The sequence below is a fragment of the Cryptomeria japonica genome, unplaced genomic scaffold (assembly GCF_030272615.1).
Source record: "Cryptomeria japonica unplaced genomic scaffold, Sugi_1.0 HiC_scaffold_134, whole genome shotgun sequence".
Lineage (NCBI taxonomy): Eukaryota > Viridiplantae > Streptophyta > Pinopsida > Cupressales > Cupressaceae > Cryptomeria > Cryptomeria japonica.
In genome coordinates, this window is record NW_026728956.1 from 36,343 (window position 1) to 58,703 (window position 22,361).

At 33.5% G+C, this 22,361-nt stretch overlaps 1 protein-coding gene across 2 annotated transcripts; it reads left to right on the forward strand.

The window, feature by feature from the left end:
* Nucleotides 1–1,740: 1,740 nt before the first annotated feature.
* LOC131034766 (disease resistance protein RPV1-like) lies at nucleotides 1,741–19,703 on the forward strand. 2 transcript variants are annotated; one of them, XM_059215427.1, is made up of 6 exons: nucleotides 1,741–2,423; nucleotides 2,511–3,498; nucleotides 3,606–3,764; nucleotides 15,007–15,285; nucleotides 15,387–16,709; nucleotides 19,236–19,703. In XM_059215427.1, the coding sequence occupies exons 1-6, from the start codon at nucleotides 1,954–1,956 to the stop codon at nucleotides 19,647–19,649; spliced, it is 3,633 nt and encodes a 1,210-aa protein (XP_059071410.1). In that variant the 5' UTR covers nucleotides 1,741–1,953; the 3' UTR covers nucleotides 19,650–19,703. The 2 variants fall into 2 exon arrangements, with proteins under 2 accessions (XP_059071410.1, XP_059071409.1); XM_059215426.1 differs by having other exon boundaries at nucleotides 1,743–2,423; nucleotides 14,938–15,285.
* The last annotated feature ends 2,658 nt before the right edge of the window (nucleotides 19,704–22,361 follow it).

Here is a 22,361-nt window from a genome sequence, read left to right on the forward strand (position 1 = left end):
GTGCATTGGGAAAGTACTATAATTGAAACTTAGCAAACAAAGATCACATTTTAATTAGCTAGCTATGTGTTCTCTACAGTTGAGAGCAAGTTGTCTCATCTTACTACATTATTCATCCTTTAAAGTATCATCATCCCTCATGATGACATATTGTATCCACATTATACTAATCCATTCTCTCTTCCTACTTTTGATCTTAATAAGGGCATTAGAAAAATGTTAACTCATGCTTTGGATACTTTTCATATCTTGCCTCTTGCAGTAAGGATTATGTCCTTCAATAAGCATCACAATATAACATTGAATGAGTAGCATAACTATATTGGTGAAATGTTATTCCTACATGATTTAGTCCTTGGATATCACATTATAAATGCTTTATAGATTGTGCATCCATTCCATTCTCTATTTTTAATCTATCCATAGGTTCCATATAGCCTACCATCAATCCTTTCATGTATAAATGGCTTTCCCTTGTAATTGGTTATAATGTTAAGAAAACACAACTATTTAGAAATAAAAGCATTATACTATCTAAAGAACATTTTGTCCTAACACATACCATCTATCTAAATACAAGAAAATAATATCCCTTAGAAAAATTGACATGAAGTAGAAAATAAATAAATTGTGAAATATAAAACTACTCTCGTAGAACATAGCAATGAAATAGAAGCATTAGAAAAATACCTCACCAAGTAGTTTAGTAGCCATTCAAAAGAACCCATGTTCTTTATTTCTCATTTTAATAGAAGCCTTAATCATCCCTAAATAAATTAACATCATTATTAGGAACTATCCTTCCCAATCCTTAAGTTCTTCCTAGGACACACCACTCCTACATAAAAAATGCTAGATATCATCATCATCAATCAATATTTTGCGTTTAACTTGAATAGGATAAAATCTAGTTTGTTCTTTGGATTTTCATATATTTTTTTGTTGAGAATCTTTTGAGTTTGGTGTACATTTATGTTTTTTATTTAAGGATCTTTCAACAACAAGCATCATGATATTCCATATCATGGTTTTATGTGTCAAATTTCTTTTGATGACTACTTTTCCCATTGAGTCAATCTTGTACCACATAGCAAAAATAACATCATGGTCTTCCATATTATATGATATAGAGAGCATCAAAGTGTCTCATAATCATGATTCAAACCATGTACCATGAATATCATTTATATTCCCAAAATTCTCTTTTCTTATTAGTCAATTGCATCCCCTATCCAAATCTATTATATCATCTTATCCCCACCTGCTTATTCCTTCTTATTAGTCAATTACATCCCCTATCCAAAACTATTATATCATCTTATCCCTTCCTGCTTATTCTTTTTATACTCATTTTGAGGGCACCCTTTTGTTCTTCATACCCGACTATCCTCTTGATGGGGCATCCCTAAATTTATCCTAAACTCCCAAGGCTTGGGGTATGTTCCCATTTTCCCACTAGGTGCCTATACATACTTTCTTTTAAACACTTATTATTTAACAATGCCGCCATTTCAAAGATGGGATATCAACACAACCCTTACTTAACATATATAGAAAATTGGACACGTTACGATAGATCGAATCAGTTATAATGAATGCCGCACCAATTAGACTAATTTGTATGACATTAAACAGTCTGAAAGAATTTGTTAACTAAAATCATACCACAGCGAAAAAGCACGTTATTTCCTTCTCCCATCTTAAACCTATCCTTTTTTTGTTTTTTAATTTTAAGGGAGAATTAAAAAGCAATCAATTTGTAGATAAGTTTGACCGAACCACCATACCTGCAACCCTAACTTTCTGTGGGTGCCTAAGTTTGAGTAATTCTCATAGACGAGCGCTTCCCTGTGTCACGGTTCTCTGACTGGTTCCTCCGATTTCTTACTTTGTGTCATTCCATTTGTTAGTTTATCTTTGTTGCATTACGCTGTGTAAGAGTTTGATCTCCTTATGGAAGAAGTGTTTCCTCCGTATCATGTTTTTATTAATCACAGAGGACCTGATGTCAAGAAAACCCTTGCCAGTCATATCTATTATGCTCTCGAAACGCATGGATTGAGGGTATTTCTCGATAAACAGGAATTGCAAGTGGGGGATTTCTTAACCCCTGCAATTCAATCTGCCATTCGTAGTGCCTCCGTTCAGATCGCCATTTTCTCCGAAACATATGCGCAATCCCCGTGGTGTTTGGATGAGCTGGTATGGATGCTTGATTCTGACCCAACTTCTATTAAGATAATCCCCATATTCTATGACATCGAACCTTCAGAACTTCGTCATGTGGAGAAGGGAGCATATGCCACAGCCTTTGAGGAGCATAGAAGGAAAGGCAGGGTTACCGATGAACGAGTGGAAAGCTGGATAAAAGCCCTCGAAAAAGTTTCTGCTATTTCTGGCATCCCATTCAGGACAGAGATAGAGTAAGTATTTACATGATATGAAAATATATTGATTTAAAGTTTTTAATCTGAACTTCTGGTTTATGACAAGTCCCAAAATTGTTTCAGCGACCATGGAGAGCGATTGAAAGAAATCGTAGAGACTGTATTAGTAAAGGTAGGAAGGGAACAACTGTATGTATGTGAGTACCCTGTGGGACTTCGTGAAGCGGCGGAGCATTTCGAAAAGGTAGTTCTGAGTCGAAGTGAATCAAAGAGCACCCACGTTGTCGGGATTTTGGGGCTAGGCGGATCGGGAAAGTCAACTCTGGCTACTCATCTCTACAACTCCATGTGTTCCCAATTCCAGAGATGTTGTTTCTTGTCTGACGTGAGTAAAGAGAAAATACCATGTCTGCAGCAAACACTCCTCAGAAATCTGCTGCGTGATAAGAATTTGTGTATTGAGGATTCGCGTAGAGGTAAGGCCTTGCTTCAAGATCGTCTAAGAGGGTTGACACGCGTTTTGATTGTTTTTGATGATATAGATAACACAGAGCAAGTAGACAATCTGTTATGTGTAAAGGATGTGCTGGGAAATGGCAGTGTGATTTTGGTGACATCTAGAGACCAAACTTTGTTTGTCAGTTCTAAAATAGAAATATACAATGTCAAATTACTAGTTGAGAAACAAGCCCAAGAGCTATTCTGCTGGTATGCCTTCGGCAACGCCAAACCAGTCGACGATTTGAAAGATATGGTGGAAGAGTTGGTTAGTATGTGTGGTGGTTTTCCTTTGGCTTTGAAAATTTTAGCCGGGCAGCTCCACAATGAACGTGACCCAAGAAAGTGGAAGCAGCAGTTGAAAAGCCTCTGTAAACAACTGCCGGAAGACTTACTAGGAAGGATAGTAATGGATAGCTATAAATCTCTCGACAATACACAGAAAGAGGCCTTTTTAGACGTTGCCCATTTCTTAATGGGAGAAGACAGAGATCTGGTGGAGAGGGTTTTGGATGGATTTAATGATAATGGTTTTCAATGCCTTCAGACGCTCCGTCAGAAATGCCTTGTGGAATTTGAGCTTGCAGATATAATTCGTTCAAGAGCGTTACAGGTAAAATATTACCTGCAACCCTTAAATAGGAGTAGATTTTTATCATCATTTATATATGTCATTTGAACTGTTTATTATAGTAATGTAACTAATGAACTTACTTTCAGGTTGAAAGCGTGGATTGGAGTGTAGGTATTTGGAGAAGAGCAAAGGGGAGCTTCAAAATAAGAATGCACGATTTAGTGAGGGACTTGGCAAGACAAATCGGCAGAGAGGAGTCACCTCTTCGCCTCTGTTGTTCAAACGATAAAATGATCTCCACACGGGTATTTGATCTCATTACTTTTCAACAGTTTCCGTTATTTTTTTGGCCATTAAGCATGGAAATGTACATAGAAAGTAAACGGAAGTCTAATTTTTCCAAAAGCTATTTTTTGAATCTTCGGTTGACTTCTATTAATGTTGCAGCAATCTCCATCTTCTAATAAAACCTCTCCAAAATAGGCCGACTGAAGTTAACCAAGAAGTTATCCTCAAGATAGGCTGACTGACCCTATCTTCTATTTGAATCTTTTCATTTAGGATCTACAGTACCGATTCAATTTTTAGTTTCTCCCCATTACATTACTTTTCCCAATATAGTTGAACCCTAATATTCTGTTTATCAATGACAATTTCTACTCGGTCGTTCGATATATGTCAAACTCTAGTTATTCACAAACTCTGCAAAATCTACATGGGGTTTGTTGATGATTGATGCTGGCCGTCCAGTTGATCATTCAGTTCTGCCATCGGCCACCTGTTTTGGGGTGCCCTTCGTTCCTTGCGTTGCTTGGACAGTTAGTTTTAATTGTAGTTTGTTTTCGTTTAAATTCAGTTAAGAAGATCTTAAATTCAGCTAACAACTCTGTTTTTCCTTTTCCTCTGCCAACGAATAATCAATGATGATGCATGTGACCGCTAATGCGTAATAAGTTCCTTCTGTTATGCTATGAACTATTGCATTGAATTCTATTTGTATTTAAGCCTAGCGTAGTTTTCAATCAAGCTGGAACAAAAGACTGCTGTGTATCAAAACAGTCCAGTAATAAAAAACAGAGGATTCTGCAATCGTTGAAATCCATGAATGATCAATTTATTTTTCTTGTAAGTGATCTGATTTTATCACCGTTTTTATTACTGTTATCTTTTCTCTCAATTTACTGTAATCTTTTTATCAATTGGTTTAAGGGAAAGGGCTGGTTTCAGAAACTACATTTGATATCGGAGTGGGAATGTTCGCATTGTTTAGTATCAACAGAGAAAAAGATCGTGGGCATCAAAGTATTAGAGGTGCCCTTGTTTCCAAGACGCTCCATTCAAGGGATCCAGTGATTCTGATGAAGGGGAGAACAAAAGTCTTTCACCAGCAACAACTTCACTCAACCGACAATTCACAACTCATAAACTCACTTAGCAAGAAAACAAAGATTTCCACTTTATTAAATTCCATGTCACCATCAAGTTATTGCGACAAATTAATTACAAGCTTGGCCTGTCAATGGCCTTTCAACTCTGTTCAAAACCTCCAAACCCTATTTCTCTAAGCTCAGACCAATTTCCAAGCGGCCTCATCTCATTCTATCTTTCCCTGGGCCGATTCTGACCCACTACTCTGTTCTTGGGCCGATGCATTCCTAATTCCTCGTTGGCTGATTCCCATCTTTATTTATTTAGCAGCCACTTCCCTCTTTCCCCTTTTACCTCATTCACAGCCCTCTTCGTATTCTGTTTTCACTGGCTCTATCTCTGCTTCCTTTGCACTTTCCCTTTGTTGCAGAGGGCTCACCTCTTCTCAGGCCTACACAGCTTTCTCTTTATATTTCTGTTTCTGATCGATGCCTCAATCTTTTTTTCACTTACCCGCTCGACACACAGCTACCTTCAAGGCCGATACCCATTCTCCTCTATTTGGGCCCCTTTATACCCTCAACCTTTCCCCTCTTCAATACAACAGAGATGTGTTTACCATATGCTTTTACTCTGTTATTATTTGTCTCTCTACGCAGCCTTTCTCATGACCCTCTCCCATGATGGTAATGGTTGAGTCTTTAATTCCACACTTTGCATGCATAAACCTCTTCCTTTATCCTCTGGCAGATGCGCATATTCTGTTTTCCCATTTGGCACATGGCTGCACTTGCATCAAAGCCATATCTAATAGAGGAAGACTTGCTCGATAGCAAGGAAAATCGCAGCCTGCAAAGAACACATCAGCCGCTGGCTTCATTTTTGAAAGAATTATTTTTAATTAATAAAGAGGCGTCACTTCAGAGGAGATCGCCCAATGTTTGCCACTGCTCCAAATCGATTGTATAAAAAGTGAAGCCAATTCTTTTAAAAGAGGAGATCAAAGTCAAAAAGATCATCTGGTATAATTTGTCAAGTTTGAATCTACCTTCGAAAAGGGTGAAGCCTTTGATTTGTAAGAGTAAGTTGCAGGAAGATTACAAATTAGAAAAAAGTTGCTTTGCATGAATAAGATGCAGATCTTGTAAAAGCCACAGAAATTAGCCACCCCCGAAATCAGCTTTGGAATAGGCTTGAAAGTTACAAGCAAAGAATTTAGTGCATCGTGGTAGGAGATAAGCTTACTAAAGTTAAGAAATTATCTTATCTTCTTTTCTTTTCTTTTTCTTTTTTTTTTTTATAAAATTTGTTGAGCTGATTATTCTTTGAAATTAAGGAAGAGGTTGTTGTTATATCAATTCTTCCATTTTGCATGAGAACAACATGCATAGTTTTTGAATGACATTAAGTTAGATTGTTTAAATTTGATTTTTGTATGAATATGTATATGACTACATCCCATAATGTCCAAGACCTCTTTATTAAAGCAATTGTATTGCATTTCTTATTTCTCATCATTCGATCAATTGATCATGTGATCAAGCTGTAATTAAAGATTCATGTTCCTATTAAAAGAAGTTTATTGATGTTGCAAATTGTCTATTCTTAATTTCTTTAGGGTTGAGTTATTGTCAACGCTCCTCTCCGATTCTTTTGTGCCTGAAATCTTCTCTAAAGCATCACTAGTTCATCAAATATAAGAAAGATTTTTCTAGAAAATGAATCCTGCATTTTTTTTTTTGCTATACTCCCATCAGTCCACATCTATAGAAAGATTTTCTATTTTATGTAATAAGCTTATTTTTTACAACTGCCAATAAAGATGATTTTAGGCTAGTGATCATAGCACAACAAAAAACTTCCCAATCTTTTGGAGATCACCATCTATCCCATTTTTGTATCAAGATATTGTTCATCATAAACATTTTCATCGACTTTCATAAATCCTCCTAAATTATTCTCAATTCCAAACAAAAGAACAACGTCCCAATATTCCTTTGGGACGTTATAAAATCTGATGTAGCGAGGATGTAACCATAGAGCATAATTGGTGGAATGAAAGTTTTGTTTCCAAGCTTGCAAGAAAAGACCAGCCCCTACGATCATTTGCGCAAATATTAAAATAAATCCCTTTTTGAAGAGTTTGCAATTTGATGGATTCCCTGAACACCATTGATATTAAAGTAAATTGAATGTCCAGAAGCCTACAAATGTCCTAATAATCCTATAACTTTCAAGTCTTGTTATCTTAATCTGAACTTCTTCATTGCCTTAACAAAATTGCAAGGATTTTGAAATTCAATGATTTCTAAGTCCCTAGTTTGCTACTCTCGGAAGACCTTTAAATACCATCTTGTATAGCATTTTATAATGTGGTCAGAGAATAACTTAAAAAGTATTTTTGCGAGAGATTGCTTTCTCCTACCCCACCCTGGTAAAGGTTGTCTATATATGTGATTCTAGTCAACAAAAACAATGCTTAGAGAAAATCAATTTAATATCTGTTTATATATTTTTAATGTAGTATTTTTGTAGCTCTATTTTATTATAGTTATCTCAACACGTAATTGTAAAAGTTCTTCAAATTTCAATTCAAAATCAAGGTATGTATAATGATGTTGTATTGCAATGCAAATATTTCTCACAGTATATATCAATTTTGTTTTCTAATTATCTTCTATGTATTGCAGATGTTGGAGAAAGAACATTAATAATTTTGATGTCCTTTGGACCACAATAATAGGCACATATATATCTTACAAGAGAGATTTCATGGGCAGACATATCTCCACAACGCCTATCCATGGCATCTCTTAATTGTGCCTACAAATAAACTGATATGAATCGATGTATGCTTATCTGGTTTGACATAGTGATCAATGTTTTGTTTATGCCAAACAATCGGTATTGCCAATCGATAACAATGTGAATTTGCAATGTATGCTATCGGGTTAATAGTCCGATAACATATTGGTGCCAATTCATTATGAATCGACACCAATATGCTATCGAGTCTAGTAACCCGATAGCATATGATCGGTGCTTAACTAATGTTAAGAAAGTTGTCGATCAAAACAAAAATGCAATCGGATATTATTCATTGTTAACCCGATAACATATAGTTATCAACTTTTAATATAAATTAATTATATATCTATACACATACTCGATAGCATATGATTGGTGCTTAACTAATGTTAAGCAAGTTGTCCATCAAAACAAAAATGCAATCGGATATTATTCATTGTTAACCCGATAACATATAATTATCAACTTTTAATATAAATTAATTATATATATATATACACACACACACACACACACACATATATATATATATATATATATATATATATATATATATATATATATATATATATATATATATATATATATATATATATATATATATATATATATATATATATACACACACATACATATATATATATACACACACATACATATATATATATATACACACACACACACACACACACACATATATATATATATATATATATATATATATATATATATATATATATATATTTCTTGGCAAGGATTTCTTCATCTGATCGATGCTATTTCATCAACACTCCCTCTTAGCTTGGGAAGATGAATGACAACATATCTAGCATCACATTTCTCATGATGGTCAGGATTCCTTATGGAGTCTCATAATCTCACTCTATAGAGGATCATATCAGTCAAACACGTGATACAAAAATCATATCACCTAAGCACGTGACATGAAGTATCACCTAAACACGTGATACAAAAGTTCACCACAACAACTTGTGATGACAAGATATCACCTAAGCACGTGATATCAGTCTTGCAAATCAAGCAATACTAAGGATAAAAACATGAGAATAATTAAATCCTCATTTTATCCAAATTGTGGTGTGTGCACTGACATTTCAAAATGTCTTTACCACAATATAATTATGGCACATCCATAACATACCAGGAATCACATGATATCTGGTTTGATCATTATAAGATCGTCACCTTATAATGTCTACATACAAGTGTCCATTATCTGAGAGATCGTCACCTCTTAGAAATGTACATAGGGGGTGGAGCCCATAAATGTCATAGCATGACAAAGAAGTTTACACGTTAAACATCTTTATTAATATATAAGTACAGATTACGAAGCAAATTGCCTTTCAATCATACCAAGACCTTTTCTGAAGTGCTCAACTTTCACCCTGGAAAGTGGTTTGGTAGGAATATTTACTGTCTGGTCCCTTATACAAATGTATTCCAACTGGATCACATTCATGTCTACCATATCTCGCACATAATGGTATGGAATCTCAAAATGTTTGGATCTGTCATGAAACACCGGATTTGGTGAGAGTTTTATGCAACTCTGGTTGTCACAATGACTAACTGTAGGTTTCATTGGTTCACCAAATAACCCTTCAAGCAACTTCCTAAGCCATACTGCCTCTTGAGCAGCCATGAAAAGTGCAATATACTCGGCCTCAGTGGAAGTCTGTGCTACTGATGACTGCTTTCCAGCTGATCTAGGATATCATGGCTGAACCTAAACTGAAGCAACATCCTAAGGTGCTTTTCTTGTCAGTTACATTTCCAGCCCAATTTGAATCTGTGAATCCATGTAAATCCAAATCAACTCTCTTATACATGAGACCAAGATTTAAAGTACCTTGTAGATATCTCATGATGTGTTTTACTGCTACCAGGTGTATCTCCTTTGGTTCACACATAAACTGACTCAAAACATTAACTGCGTAATAGATATCTAGTCTTGTATTTACTAGATACTCACACATAAACTGACTCAAAGCATTAACTATGTAATATATATCTAGTCTTGTATTTACCAGATACATCAGGGACCCAATCATTTGCCTGTATAGAGTAGGATCTATGGGTTGTGATTCTATTGTTGCTTCCTTAAGTCTATGAAGGTTTGTTTCCATTGGAGAAGTCATAGGTCTGCAGTTTAACATTCCAAATCTCTTCAAAATGTCCAAGGTATACTTACCTTGGTTTAGTATGATGCCATTCGAATTTCGCCATACTTCTAATCCTAGGAAGTAATGAAGGAGTCCCAAGTCCGTCATGTCAAATTATTTAGCAAGGTCTTTCTTGCATTGATCTATATGAGGTGATTTTCACCTGTGATTAACAAATAATCAACATATAGAATCAATATCAACATATCACCTTTGTTTTGTTTATAGTAAAGATTTGGATCTGCATCATTCTTTGAGAAACCTAGCCCTGTGAGATAAGTATCAATTTTTTCATACCAAGTCTTGGGAGCCCGTTTAAGCCCATAAAGATATTTCTTGAGTCTACACACATGAGACTCTGCATTATGAATCTCAAATCCTTCAATTTTCTCTAGATATACTTCTTCTACAATCTTTCCATTAAGAAATATTGTCTTTACATCCATCTAATGTACTTTCCATCCATTTGCTATGGCAAAGGCTAAGACTACTCTTACTAAGGTGTATCTAGCCACAGGTGCAAAGGTTTCTTCGTAATCAATTCATTCCTTTTGTGAGAACCCTTTGGCTACAAATTTGGCCTTGTGTTTCTCAATGCTGCCATATGCAGCATGTTTGATCTTGAAGAGCCATTTGGAAGATACAACAGATTTTCCAGTTGGCCTGGGAACAATCTCCCAAACCTCATTTTTTACAATGGACTGGTATTCATCAGACATGGCATCCTTCCATACTTGATGTTTAAGTGCATCTTATACATTGGTATGTTCAACTTTTGAAAGGTCATTCATGAGGGCAACATAGCTGGTGAATCTGTTAGGCCTTTTTCTTTCTTTGAAGGTTCCTGAAGGGGCAGCATACTTATGAGCTTCTTCTATAGTTTTGGTGGCCCATAGTGATCTTTTCTTGAGATTTTCTCTAGGTGGGTTTTGAATTTCACCTTCATTTTCCTCAAGATTCTCCCTCTGAAACTCAGGAGCGGGATCTTCATCTATGCTAGGAGCAGGAACATGGACTTTAGGTTCTATAGAACTTTCAGCTTTTATTAAGGCTAATCCTTCTTTAAAAATTACATCCCTACTAAGTTCAATATGCCTCTGACCAGGTATGTAGATTTTGTAGGCCTTGGAGGTTTCACTATATCCAACAAATATTCCCCTTTTTCTTAAAGGCTCTAGTTTTAACCTTTTCTCTTTAGGTAGATGGATATAAACAAGGCATCCAAATATTCTAAGATGGCTAATATCTAGCTTTGTTTTAGTAAAAACTTCCTTGGGGGTTTTATCTTCAATATGGGAGTGAGGACATCTATTTTGGATATACACGACAGTGCATGAAGCTTTTGCCCAAAGATGGGTATCTAGGTTCTGATCAAGAAGCATAGGTTTGGCAGCTTCTACAATTGTCCTATTTTTCCTCTCAGCTACCCCATTTTGTTGAGGATTATAAGGTACAGTAAACTCCCTCTTAATCCCAACATTTTTACAAAAATCTTTAAATAGATCTGAGGTGTATTCCCCCCATTGTCAGTTCTTAGGGTTTTAACTTTATTACCTGAGAAGTTTTTTGTTAGGGTTTTAAATTCTTTAAATTTATTAAGGATCTTTTCTGATTCTTTACATTTCAGAAAGTAGATCCAAATTTTTCTATAGTAGTCATCCACAAATATTACATAATACAAAAATCCCCCTAAAGAAGGTACTGACATAGGTTCACATACATCAGAGTGGACTAATTCTAAAACATTACTTGTTTACCTAGTACTATTTTGAAAAGAGCCCTTACTATTTTTACCTACGGCACATCCCTTGCATGCCCCTAAATGATATTGTTTTAACTTGGGTAAACCTGTGACAAGGTTTTCCATAAATGATAAAGCTCTGAAATTCTGGTGACCTAGTCTTGTATGCCAAACTTCATTTGTATTTGCAACTTCATGGATTGGGGCCAGGTTGGGCTTTGTCCATAGCTCATATAAGTAACCTTGTCTTTGACCAATGGTTTTGGCTTTCTTGATGGACAAATTCTTTGGCCAAGCCAACACTTTGTTGTTCATGAAGGTCACCCTATACCCATTATCCTCTAGTGTTGAGATGGAGACTAGGTTCCTCTTGATGCCTGGGACATATAGTACTCCTATAAGTTGTAATGATAAGCTTAACTTCAGTCTGATGGTGCAGGTTCAAATTCCTTTGACTTGATATGCAGTCATCTCCGATTGTTACTTCCTCATCTGTCTCCTCTATCATGGAGTCTAACACTTCTCTGAACCCTGTAATATGTCTAGATGAGCCAGTGTCAATCACCCATGAGTTAGCCTTGTTTGATACTTGGTTTGAAAGTGTTGAGTAGAACACATATTTCTCAGAATCATCTTCATCCTTTGACTTTCCAACTTTGACAAGTGTAGCTTGTTTAGATCTTTTAGGACATTTAGCAACATAGTGCCCGAACTTGTCACACCTGAAGCATTCAATATGAGAGAGATCCTTCTTGGAGGTATTCTTGCCTTGATGTCCTTTCCTCTTCTTGAATTGTTTCTTCTTTCTTTTCTTATTAGAGTTGTTGAAGATATTCATCTATATTCTTATGCTTGATCCCTTTCTTATTCAACCTTGATTCTTCTTGAAGACAATCCGCGCTGAGCCTCTCAAAATTTGGATATTTAGCCCTTGCATTGATGTCTTGAATGAACGTAGACACTAGGTAACCCATCTAGAGCAATGAGTGTTAACTCTTTGCTTTGGATTTCGTATCCAAGTGTTGCTAGTTCATCCCTTAGGGTAGATATCCGCATGAAGTAGGCATTGATTGACTACCCATTTATCATACTTATATGATTTATCTCTTTTTAGAGCCAAGGTTTTGCTTGCATTGGAAATCTCAAATGCATTTTCGAGTGCCTTGAACATATGATAGGCAGTCTCATGTTTCTTTATGATTGGCATAATATTTTTTCTCACTGCATCAATTATAATCTTGATGGACTTTTCATTACCCTTGATCCATGTTGTTTTGTCAGGTTCATTCTCAAGTTCTTTAGATTCGACTCTTACAAATGATTCAACTTTATTCTCCTTTAGGATCATCTTAATTCTGAATTTCCATGCTGAGAAATTGTCGCCTCGTTTGAGTCTATCTTCAAATCTGATAGTGCTGGCCATTTGAAGAAATGTGATGTTAGATATCTTCTTGACTTTGAATTTTTTCACAAATTTGAATGCCTCAGGTTCGATCTACCGAGGCTCTGATACCATGTAAAATTTATTCAAATTTCAATTCACAATCAAGGTATGGATAATGATGTTGTATTACAATGCAAATATTACTCACAGTATATATCAATTATGTTTTCTAATTACCTTCTATGTATTGCAGATGGTGGAGAAAGAACATTAATAATTCTGATGTCCTTTGGATAACAATAACAGGCACATATATATCTTACCAGAGAGATGTCATGGGCAGACATGTCTCCACAACATGGAGACATGCCTATCCATGGCATCTCTTAATTGTGCCTCTACAAATAAATCGATATGAATCGGTGTATGCTTATTGGGTTTAACACAATGATCAATGTTTTGTTAATGCGAAACGATAGGTATTGTCAACCGATAACAATGTGAATCTGTAATGTATGCTATCGGGTTAATAGTCCGATGAATCGACACCAATATGCTATCGGGTCTAGTAACCCGATAGCATATGATCGGCGCTTAACTAATGTTAAGCAAGTCGCCAATCAAAACAAAAACGCAATCAGATATTATTCATTGTTAACCCGATAACATATAGTTATCAACTTTTAATATAAATTTTATATATATATATATGTGTGTGTGTGTGTGTGTGTGTATGTGTGTGTGTCTATATATATATATATATATGCTCAAGAAAAATAATAAAAATAGTTGTCCAATTTTTTAGTGTAATGCACATCTCTAATTTATATCAATGTAATTTTGATCAAGGTATAACAAAGTTTATTTTGTGAAATCCCCTATTTTTGTTCTACATTTGTACTGAAGGTTCCAATACATTTGTAGCGTTTTCAAATAACCACAACACCTTTTTTTTAGATAATATACATGCTTGCTAAATTTATCTATACATTAATTTAATAATTATTATTTTCAAAATATATTTTACATAAAATAATAAATTCTGTTTTTGCATATCTAAGGTCTCTAGTTCCCATGGCTCTGTCCAATAGTATGAGGAATTTGTAGAGATCAAGATCATTCGTTGTCAAAATTTCTAAAAAATCAAGATATTTACTTTTTGTGAGTACAAAATTTTATCATTCTGCAGAAATTCAATAGTTTCAAGCCTTTGCACTGAACAAGACTTGATCATTATTTTACCAAAAGATACAATAACTTTAATTATAATTATAATTATCTAGACAATCAATTAAAAATTTAATAAAACACAATATTTGTTCATTTATGATAAAGATCAATGTAATTTTCTAAAATTAGAGTGAAGAAAGCTTATTATTGTTTGTATGAATTTGCCCAAATTATGGGTAATCCCTTGTTTTTGTTCTATTATAATAATAGTGAAGGTTCTAATTAATCTATATTATTTCTCTTTTCAATAATTTCATTTTCTTAAATGCTACTATAGATCCTTACTGTGATCTGCATCCATTTTCCCTTCTTCCATCAGTCACCAAATAGCAACCCGTTTATCTCATCATAAAATTTAAATGAAATGAATCATTATTAATAATAAAATATTATATTTTATTCATGACTTACCATTATATAATTTATTTTTTATTTATTTTAAATTAATGTATATTATTTAGATTGTGTATATATTATTTATTTAATTATTTTATTTACATTATAACATATTTATTTTGCTCATGTATAACTTCTAGTTTTGCAGTCTCTATACAGACAGACAAATAATTATTTATGTTAGTTTGAATTTATTTTTAATGAAGAGAATTTATTTCATATAGTCATTAAAAAAAACTACGTAGAATAATCTGTATTAAAACAAAATTACTAGAATAAAATTTGCTATTTGCAATTTAACAAAATTACTAGAATAAAATTTGCTATTTGCAATTTAACATATTCTATCTCCTCTGATTGATCAGCTACGTTCTTCCCATCATTATGGCTGGCTTGATCGATTGAAAGATCCCATCATTAAGGTTTTTGGAAAGGTCTCCATGTCAAAGTACGATGTACGAGGAATTCGTGGAGATGAAGAGCACGAGTTGCCAGTATATTTGCAAAATCAAGATATAAACGGGTTAAAGATTCTAGCGGTTCAAAATTCCAGTATCCTGCAGCAATTTAATAGTGTGTCGGGAGACTTGATATGGCTTCGCTTGAGTTGTTTAAGGAATATTCCTTCTACTCTTTTACTGAGAAGTTTAAGAGTGTTGGAACTTCATGGCGTCAGCCCTCAAGATTTCTGCAACTTGTTTGATGATCGTGAGGTATGTGCATCTTTCCTCAGCCAGCGTTTTAATTAGAGCAGAGCTTTTCCATTTTGTAATATTAAATATTAATAGCAATTAAATCACTGTTCGTATCGCAGCCTCCTTCGGAACTGCGTGCATTGGAAGTCGCATTCACGAGCACAGCTGGACCATCCACAGATTTTGGAAGCGCAAGCACGAGCACAGCTGGACCATCCACAGCCGTGGTCAAAAAACATGGTTCAACTTCAGAGTCATTGCAGCCTCCAATAGCTATTCCAATAGGTATTGAACAGATGTTTCAGGCGTGGTTAGGAAAGCTGAATTTGAGGCATTTGGGTAAGATAGTTTTACAAAATATTCGAGGCCTGAAGACACTCCCAATAAAATTTGAGGAAGTAACAAATCTGACACATGTAGATCTATCTGGCTGCAGCGATTTGGAGGTTTTGCCAAATTCTTTTACGGAAGAATTATTGCAACTCCAATATTTAGCATTGCGAGATTGCAGGAATCTTGTTCTCCAAGATTTGGGAAAAATCTCCACGCTTGAGTACCTCAACTTTCAGGGTTGCTCCATGCTAAAGGAAATGCCCAAAGGAACTGAGGTTCAGAAGTCTTTAAAGCATTTAAATGTGGTCGATACTGAGCTGAGGAAATTGCCTGACAATCTTGAACAGCTGGAAGATCTGGAAGAACTACATATAGGGAGCTCGGGATTGACAGAGATGCCATCTTCTCTATATAATTTGAGCAGGTTAACAGATTTGAGTCTGATAGGGTGCACTAATCTACATCTTATTGGCAACTCTATTGAAAAGTTAGTACATTTGGAAAGTTTCAGAATATATAAATGTGGAATGAGAACGTTACCTGTAACAATTGCACGGGTGAATATGAAAATTTTGGATGTTCAAGTTTGTCCACTTGATATGGAGCAGTTCCTGACAGGAGTCGATCCAGGAAATGTACCTCTGGATAGTTCTCAGGTGCAGGGAAGTATTGGTCAGAGTGCTCATCCAAATCGCCCAGGTTGTTTAACAGATTTAATCATAAGACACAGCCGCATTCAAGAGATAGACATTCCTCAGGCCGAAAGTCTTTTTCCCAAACTTGAAACTGTTGATCTGTCCTACAATCGTCTTTTAAGAAAGATTGGAAGGTTACCAGACAATCTGATAAGTCTGAAACTGACGAACTGTTCAAAGCTGAGAAGACTGGCATGCCTCTCTAACCTGGCAAGACTCAAAGTTCTTGACATAAGCGGATGTGATGAACTAGAGACACTTAATGTGGAAGGTCTGAAATCAATACAAGTTCTTAAAGCCAATAGGTGTTGGAAACTGCGAAACTTTGAGTGCCTGGATCTATTGGACCAGTTATCCTGTTTTCAAATCTCCGTTGCAGCATGGCGGATGCCGTCGTCATTTCCCAGATTGCTGGTGAGTCAAACCCTTTTTTCCCTATAAAAGAATTCTAGAACATTTATTTTACCTGAAAAAAGTCCAAAACATTTTTTTCCCTGAAAGAATTCTAGAACATTTTTTTCCCTTTATTTATTCTGTGTTTGATAAATTTGTTGATAATTTGTGTTTTTGCACACAACTATAAAATTTGTGTTTGATAAATTTGTTGATAATTTGCGTTGTGCATACAACTATAAAATTTCTATCATATATATATATATATATATATATATATATAAATATAACTGATAAAATTTCTATAAAGAATGAAAACTTATCTATATATATTAAACTTCATATGTCTTCCATGACATGAATCTTAGGCTATTAATAACTTTTATGCCCCTTTTCTCCATAGTTTGTATCATGTGATCTTGTTTTCTCTTGTAAAATTGTCTCTAGGAGTCTTGCATTCCTTTTATAATTTAAAAAATATTATTTGTTTATTGATTTTATTTTTTTAAATTATGTTCTGATTAATTTTCATTAATTTATGATCTTTAATTGTTGTATGGTTTACCTTGACTCTAATTCTTATATTTGTCTATAGTCATAAAATCTTATGAATTCTTTCTGAACTTGTCTACAAAATTATAAATACTGTTATCTAAATCAAAGAAAATCTTATATACTTTTTCTAATTGAATTATATTGTCAAATTTCTAGTTAGCTTCAATTATGATGCTCATTTGAAATACTTTCTAATATATAATCTACAAAAATTGTGTCTACACATTTTACCTTCAACATTGTAACTTGATTTATTTCATTTTCTGACTTTACAATAATTCATGTTATTTTCTTCCTTCATGCCATATAATAGCTGAAAGTACATTCATATTCACCTTGCCCTATTTTTCATGATTACTCATGTCTCTAGGTTTCTCTTTTACATCTATTTTTAGAAACCTTCAAATTTTTAAATTAATTTAATTGAAACCATATAATTTTGTGCTAAATTAAATGTTGGAGCTTTCAAATGAATCCATAGCTGGAATAAATATATTCCTCGGGCCTATGAGCATGAATGCTTGGAAAATGAAGTCCCCACCAAAAAACAATGAGATCATTGCATTGTGTTGCCTTTCTTATAAGCTAAAAAATTAAGGACTCTATAAAATTTAAAAAATATAAATGAAAAGTCACACCAAACTCTTGCATTCAACGTTGTGAGGGCATCAAACAAAATTATTGTCCTAGTGTGCATAGATTTTTTTTTGGGGAGATGTGATAAGTTAGAGATGTCAAAGAGAAAAATGAATAACAAGATAATAAAAGAAATATGATGAAGAAAGAATAAAAAATCATCCCTTGAAGTTGGAAAGATAATTATAATGAAAATGGAGGATGCTAAATATTGTTGTAAAATATTGATTGAGTGCTATGAAAGATGAAATAGGATGAGATTTAGAATCGAAAAACCAATTTAAAACATAGGGAGGAAAGAAAAATCACTAATTAAAACTTAAATCAACTAGGAGACTATTTTTTAAAAGAAGTTAAGAAAGAACTATTGAAAACTTAGCAGGTTGGGCAAATGATAGTTAAATATTAATGAAAGTCAAGCTAATATTTTTTTAAGAAGAAAACCTTATATAGTCATAGAATCTTGAACAAAAAATTGTACACTCATACTAATGCCTAAAACTAAATGAATGTGAAAATTATGAAATAGACATATTAGATATTAAACCACTAGAAATACACCACAAAAACATAAGTGCATAGAATTAGAAAACATACCTTTCTATTATGCTCCTTTTTTATTAGGAAAGAGGGATAGAACATCCAACAACTTATTATGAAAATGAAAAAGAATGCATGGAAACTTTATAAGAACAAAATTCTAATGTATGAAATTTTTTTCCACAGTTTTTACCCCCATATAAGTATAGTTGTGCCACTATGTGACAAAAATGTCTAAAACACATAAATGAAAATGTGAAATAAATAACATTTAAGACATACACAATACTATTCAAGAGAGGAGTCCATGTTCATATGTTATGATTTCGAAAAAATCATGTCAAAACAAAAAACCTTTTAACACAAAAGTATTTGAAAATATAAAAATTATAACACAATAGTATTAGTAAATCAAAAAAAATATATGAGAAGGAAAATTAATTTATATAGAGGAATTACTAGAAAATTAGTTATGAGTCGAATATAAAATTTTGAAAGAATAAAGTAATGTATAAACTATTTAAGAAAAATAGTCAATATAAAATAAAATATATGATTCCAGTTATAGCTTCATTTATCATTAGGAATGATGAGAACCAGTTGCAAATATGAGTCACTGGGACTAGAATGCTCTATTTATAGTTGGTTCTTGCATTCATTACTCTGCTTGTATAGGGAAAGTGATAATGATATGGTGATAATGATATTGTTTCATGGATGAATACAATACTAATTATTGCATTCATTGCTCTGCTTTTGAATTTTTACTGAACGACATTTGATTTTTGATTGATTCATATTTTAAATTGTGCGCAGTTCGAAGATATAGAAAGAGCTGGAGGTCGAGTTTTGAAGGAGTTAGAGAATTGCACGGAGGCTTCATTTTTAATAGAGGATATCAAGCCGAGCAGTGCAATTTGGCTATTCCTTGTAACAGATAGGAATTGTGAGATTGAAGTATCATTCCTTGGTCATACTTACATCGCCCACCCATTTAATAATTATGCATTACATATGCTGATGTGGAGAAAAGATTCAGAAGTGTTTAATGACATTAAATTCTCCAACGATGACGCAAGACATTTCAACATCAACGTACGCAATTCAAAACTATGGTATGAACTTGATGAGCCACCATTCATAACAGGACGGATAGTAGAAGCCATAAATGGGCAGGTTTCTAAGGATTTGTTTAATTTGTTATCATTTTTTCATAGAATTTTGGAGTAGTAATTTGTAGAGTTGGTGATTTCATGAATATTAAATTTTGTTGCTCATTTGTAAGTACTGTCTTAGATGATATTCTTCAATAAAATTCTTAATAATATTTTTTGCATATAAAATTTTGAAAAAAAGTTGGAGATAAATTAAAAGAAGAAATTTATTTTGTGAAGTTGTGTATCATTTCCCAACAAAAGATTGTTGCTTCATTGAAATAGAGAAAGATTCTTGTTTATCTTTTTCTCCTAATTAATAATTTACATAAGAACACTCTAGCCACTTAAATTTTAAAAAAATTGTATACAAGCAATGGTGTGAGATATAAGATCATTTCTCTTTGCATTTTTAAATACTATATACATTTTATATAATAAAAAATATCAAATTAGTTATAGAATAGTTTAGAAAATGAAGTTTTCAAAGTTCTTAAAAGTCATGTAGGTATTTTGTTAACATGCAGAAGTGTACAACAATAAAAACAAATAAAAAGAGAATGTAGGGGAAAGGACCCAGTAGTTGAGCATGTACCAATTGTTGTGAGGGTGGTTGATACCTTTTGTTCCAAGAATTGAACAAATAAAACCTATTGTTTGAAACAAAAAATATCAATTTTTGTTAGGAAATGTACCAACAGTTGTTAGGAAATGTACCAATAGTTGTTAAGAAATGTACTAATACTGTAAAAAGTAACCAATCAGGTGATGCCATGTCAGCTGCACAACTATTGGGGTCTCTTTTGCACACCTATTGGTCTCACTTTTTTTTGGGGCTGTTTTGGACACCTTGGCAAAAAGCATGCTGATGTGGCATCATATTTGATGATGTGGCCCTCAAACCTTAGTTATAAGCAGAGGACTTGCCAAGCTAGCTGCTGTAAAAAAATCGAAGTGATTTGAAATTTCCAAGTAGGATTTTGAGAAGTGTGAAGTTAGGGTGCACAACTACTAGGTCCTTTCCCCTATGTTGTAGCCTAGAAAAACCAAAAACAAAAACATGTATGAGATTTAGTACAAAATAATTTGCCTAGGCCTATTGACCAAATAATATATAATATTTTGATACAAGTAGAGAATAATTTTCATAACTTTGAGAATAGGTAGACAGATGTAAAAGCCTTATTCTTTATATAAGGAGAAATGGTTGAATCAATATTTGCAAGAATTGCATAAACTAGGTCTATGCAAGCATAGAAACACTATGGAGATAGAGGAAAACACATATAAAATTATTTCAACTATATTTTTCTATTCAACCTATAAAATATTTACATATTGATGGTGCCTCAACATAGAGGTCTTCATTATAGATTGTTTAAAATAACAAGAAAAATAATCATAAACTAAATAATAATAAATTTGTTTATTTTCCTTTCATGTATTGAACATGCAAGATGAGTTTATATCTTAAAAATCTAACACGAATGCATCTAAAAATATAATTCATGTGAACTTAGGAAACCTTGGTCAATTATAAGTTGCATGAAAACATATGCCTGAATCACTTATCAACATGCCCCATCTTAATGTAGATGGACTCACAAGATGACATTGAACTTATAAAATTTGAACCTTTGGAACTCGATTTTCCTTATATTTTGTAACAATATGAACATTTCTACACCTAGTCATACAATTCCACTTATTACCATCTTTCAATCATAATAAGCAACAAAGACGTATCCAACTCAAATATTTAAAGCTTTCTTAACTACTATTCTATTTGGCATGTAAACATTTGGGCTTGTAAATACCTTTTGAATGTATATATAATGTTTTGGCAATTAGAAACACAATTTCATCTAAACTTATAATTTGTAAACAAACTTTCGTAGATTTTGTATTCTACTCCCTATTCCAACATAGTTTTTTAGAATGATTCCTCAATCTAAAAATACTACAAAGATGGAGATCCCAACACATTTCCTTTTTATGTATTCTCCTATTGCAATAAGAATATTGAAGACTTTTCATTGATTGAAATGACTTATTTATATTATTTCGTTTGCAACACCATTTATATTTTATTCACTTCTAACATATGCAAGGCCTTAATTATTTGGTGTGACTATTAGTTTAATGGGCTCTCTAGTTCCTTGCTCATACATTTCCAAAATAATTCCATCATAATATATTCCTTTCATGATCCTAAAACTAACAATCTCTATAAAATATCCTTAATTTTTTGTTATAATATATGTGTGATCCAACAGGTTCTTCTTCCAGATACACTACTCTTCCATTATTCTCAGTTCTCTTGCCAGTACTTCCTTAATGGTACTCAAATACTTTGTGCCCTTCACCTCCACACTTGAAACATTTTCCTCTAAATGGCCTTCATTCAGATCTACTCCCACCTCTCTCGTCTTCATCATTGCAGAAGGAATTATAGCCTACTCTATCATTGTAGTAGGAGTTTCTATCATCTCTCCCTTTGGGATATTGATTATTTTCTTTCTGTTCACAATGGTAGGGCTTATCTTTTTTTATTTTCTTTTTGACATAAGATTACCCTTATCTAGACTATATTTTGCCTCTCTAAAAGCTTCCTCTTTTAGACCTTTACCTCTACTCAAACTTCTTGTTCAATTTCTCCTACACCTTCAGTGAAAATTGGAATGCCTCCTGGACTATGGTTATCATTACCAAACTCAATTCTTTAAGAATGTTTGTTCTTAGTCCATTGATGTACCACACAACCTTTTCTTGAATTGCTTCACTATAT

What these genes read in the sequence shown, in the direction of transcription:
- LOC131034766 (XM_059215426.1), top strand. Translation starts at nt 1,954, where the DNA reads ATGGAAGAAGTGTTTCCTCCGTATCATGTTTTTATTAATCACAGAGGA. An exon ending in CCATTCAGGACAGAGATAGA is followed by an intron (nt 2,424 to 2,510) that starts GTAAGTATTTAC and finishes AAATTGTTTCAG; the next exon opens with CGACCATGGAGAGCGATTGA. An exon ending in TTCGTTCAAGAGCGTTACAG is followed by an intron (nt 3,499 to 3,605) that starts GTAAAATATTAC and finishes ACTTACTTTCAG; the next exon opens with GTTGAAAGCGTGGATTGGAG.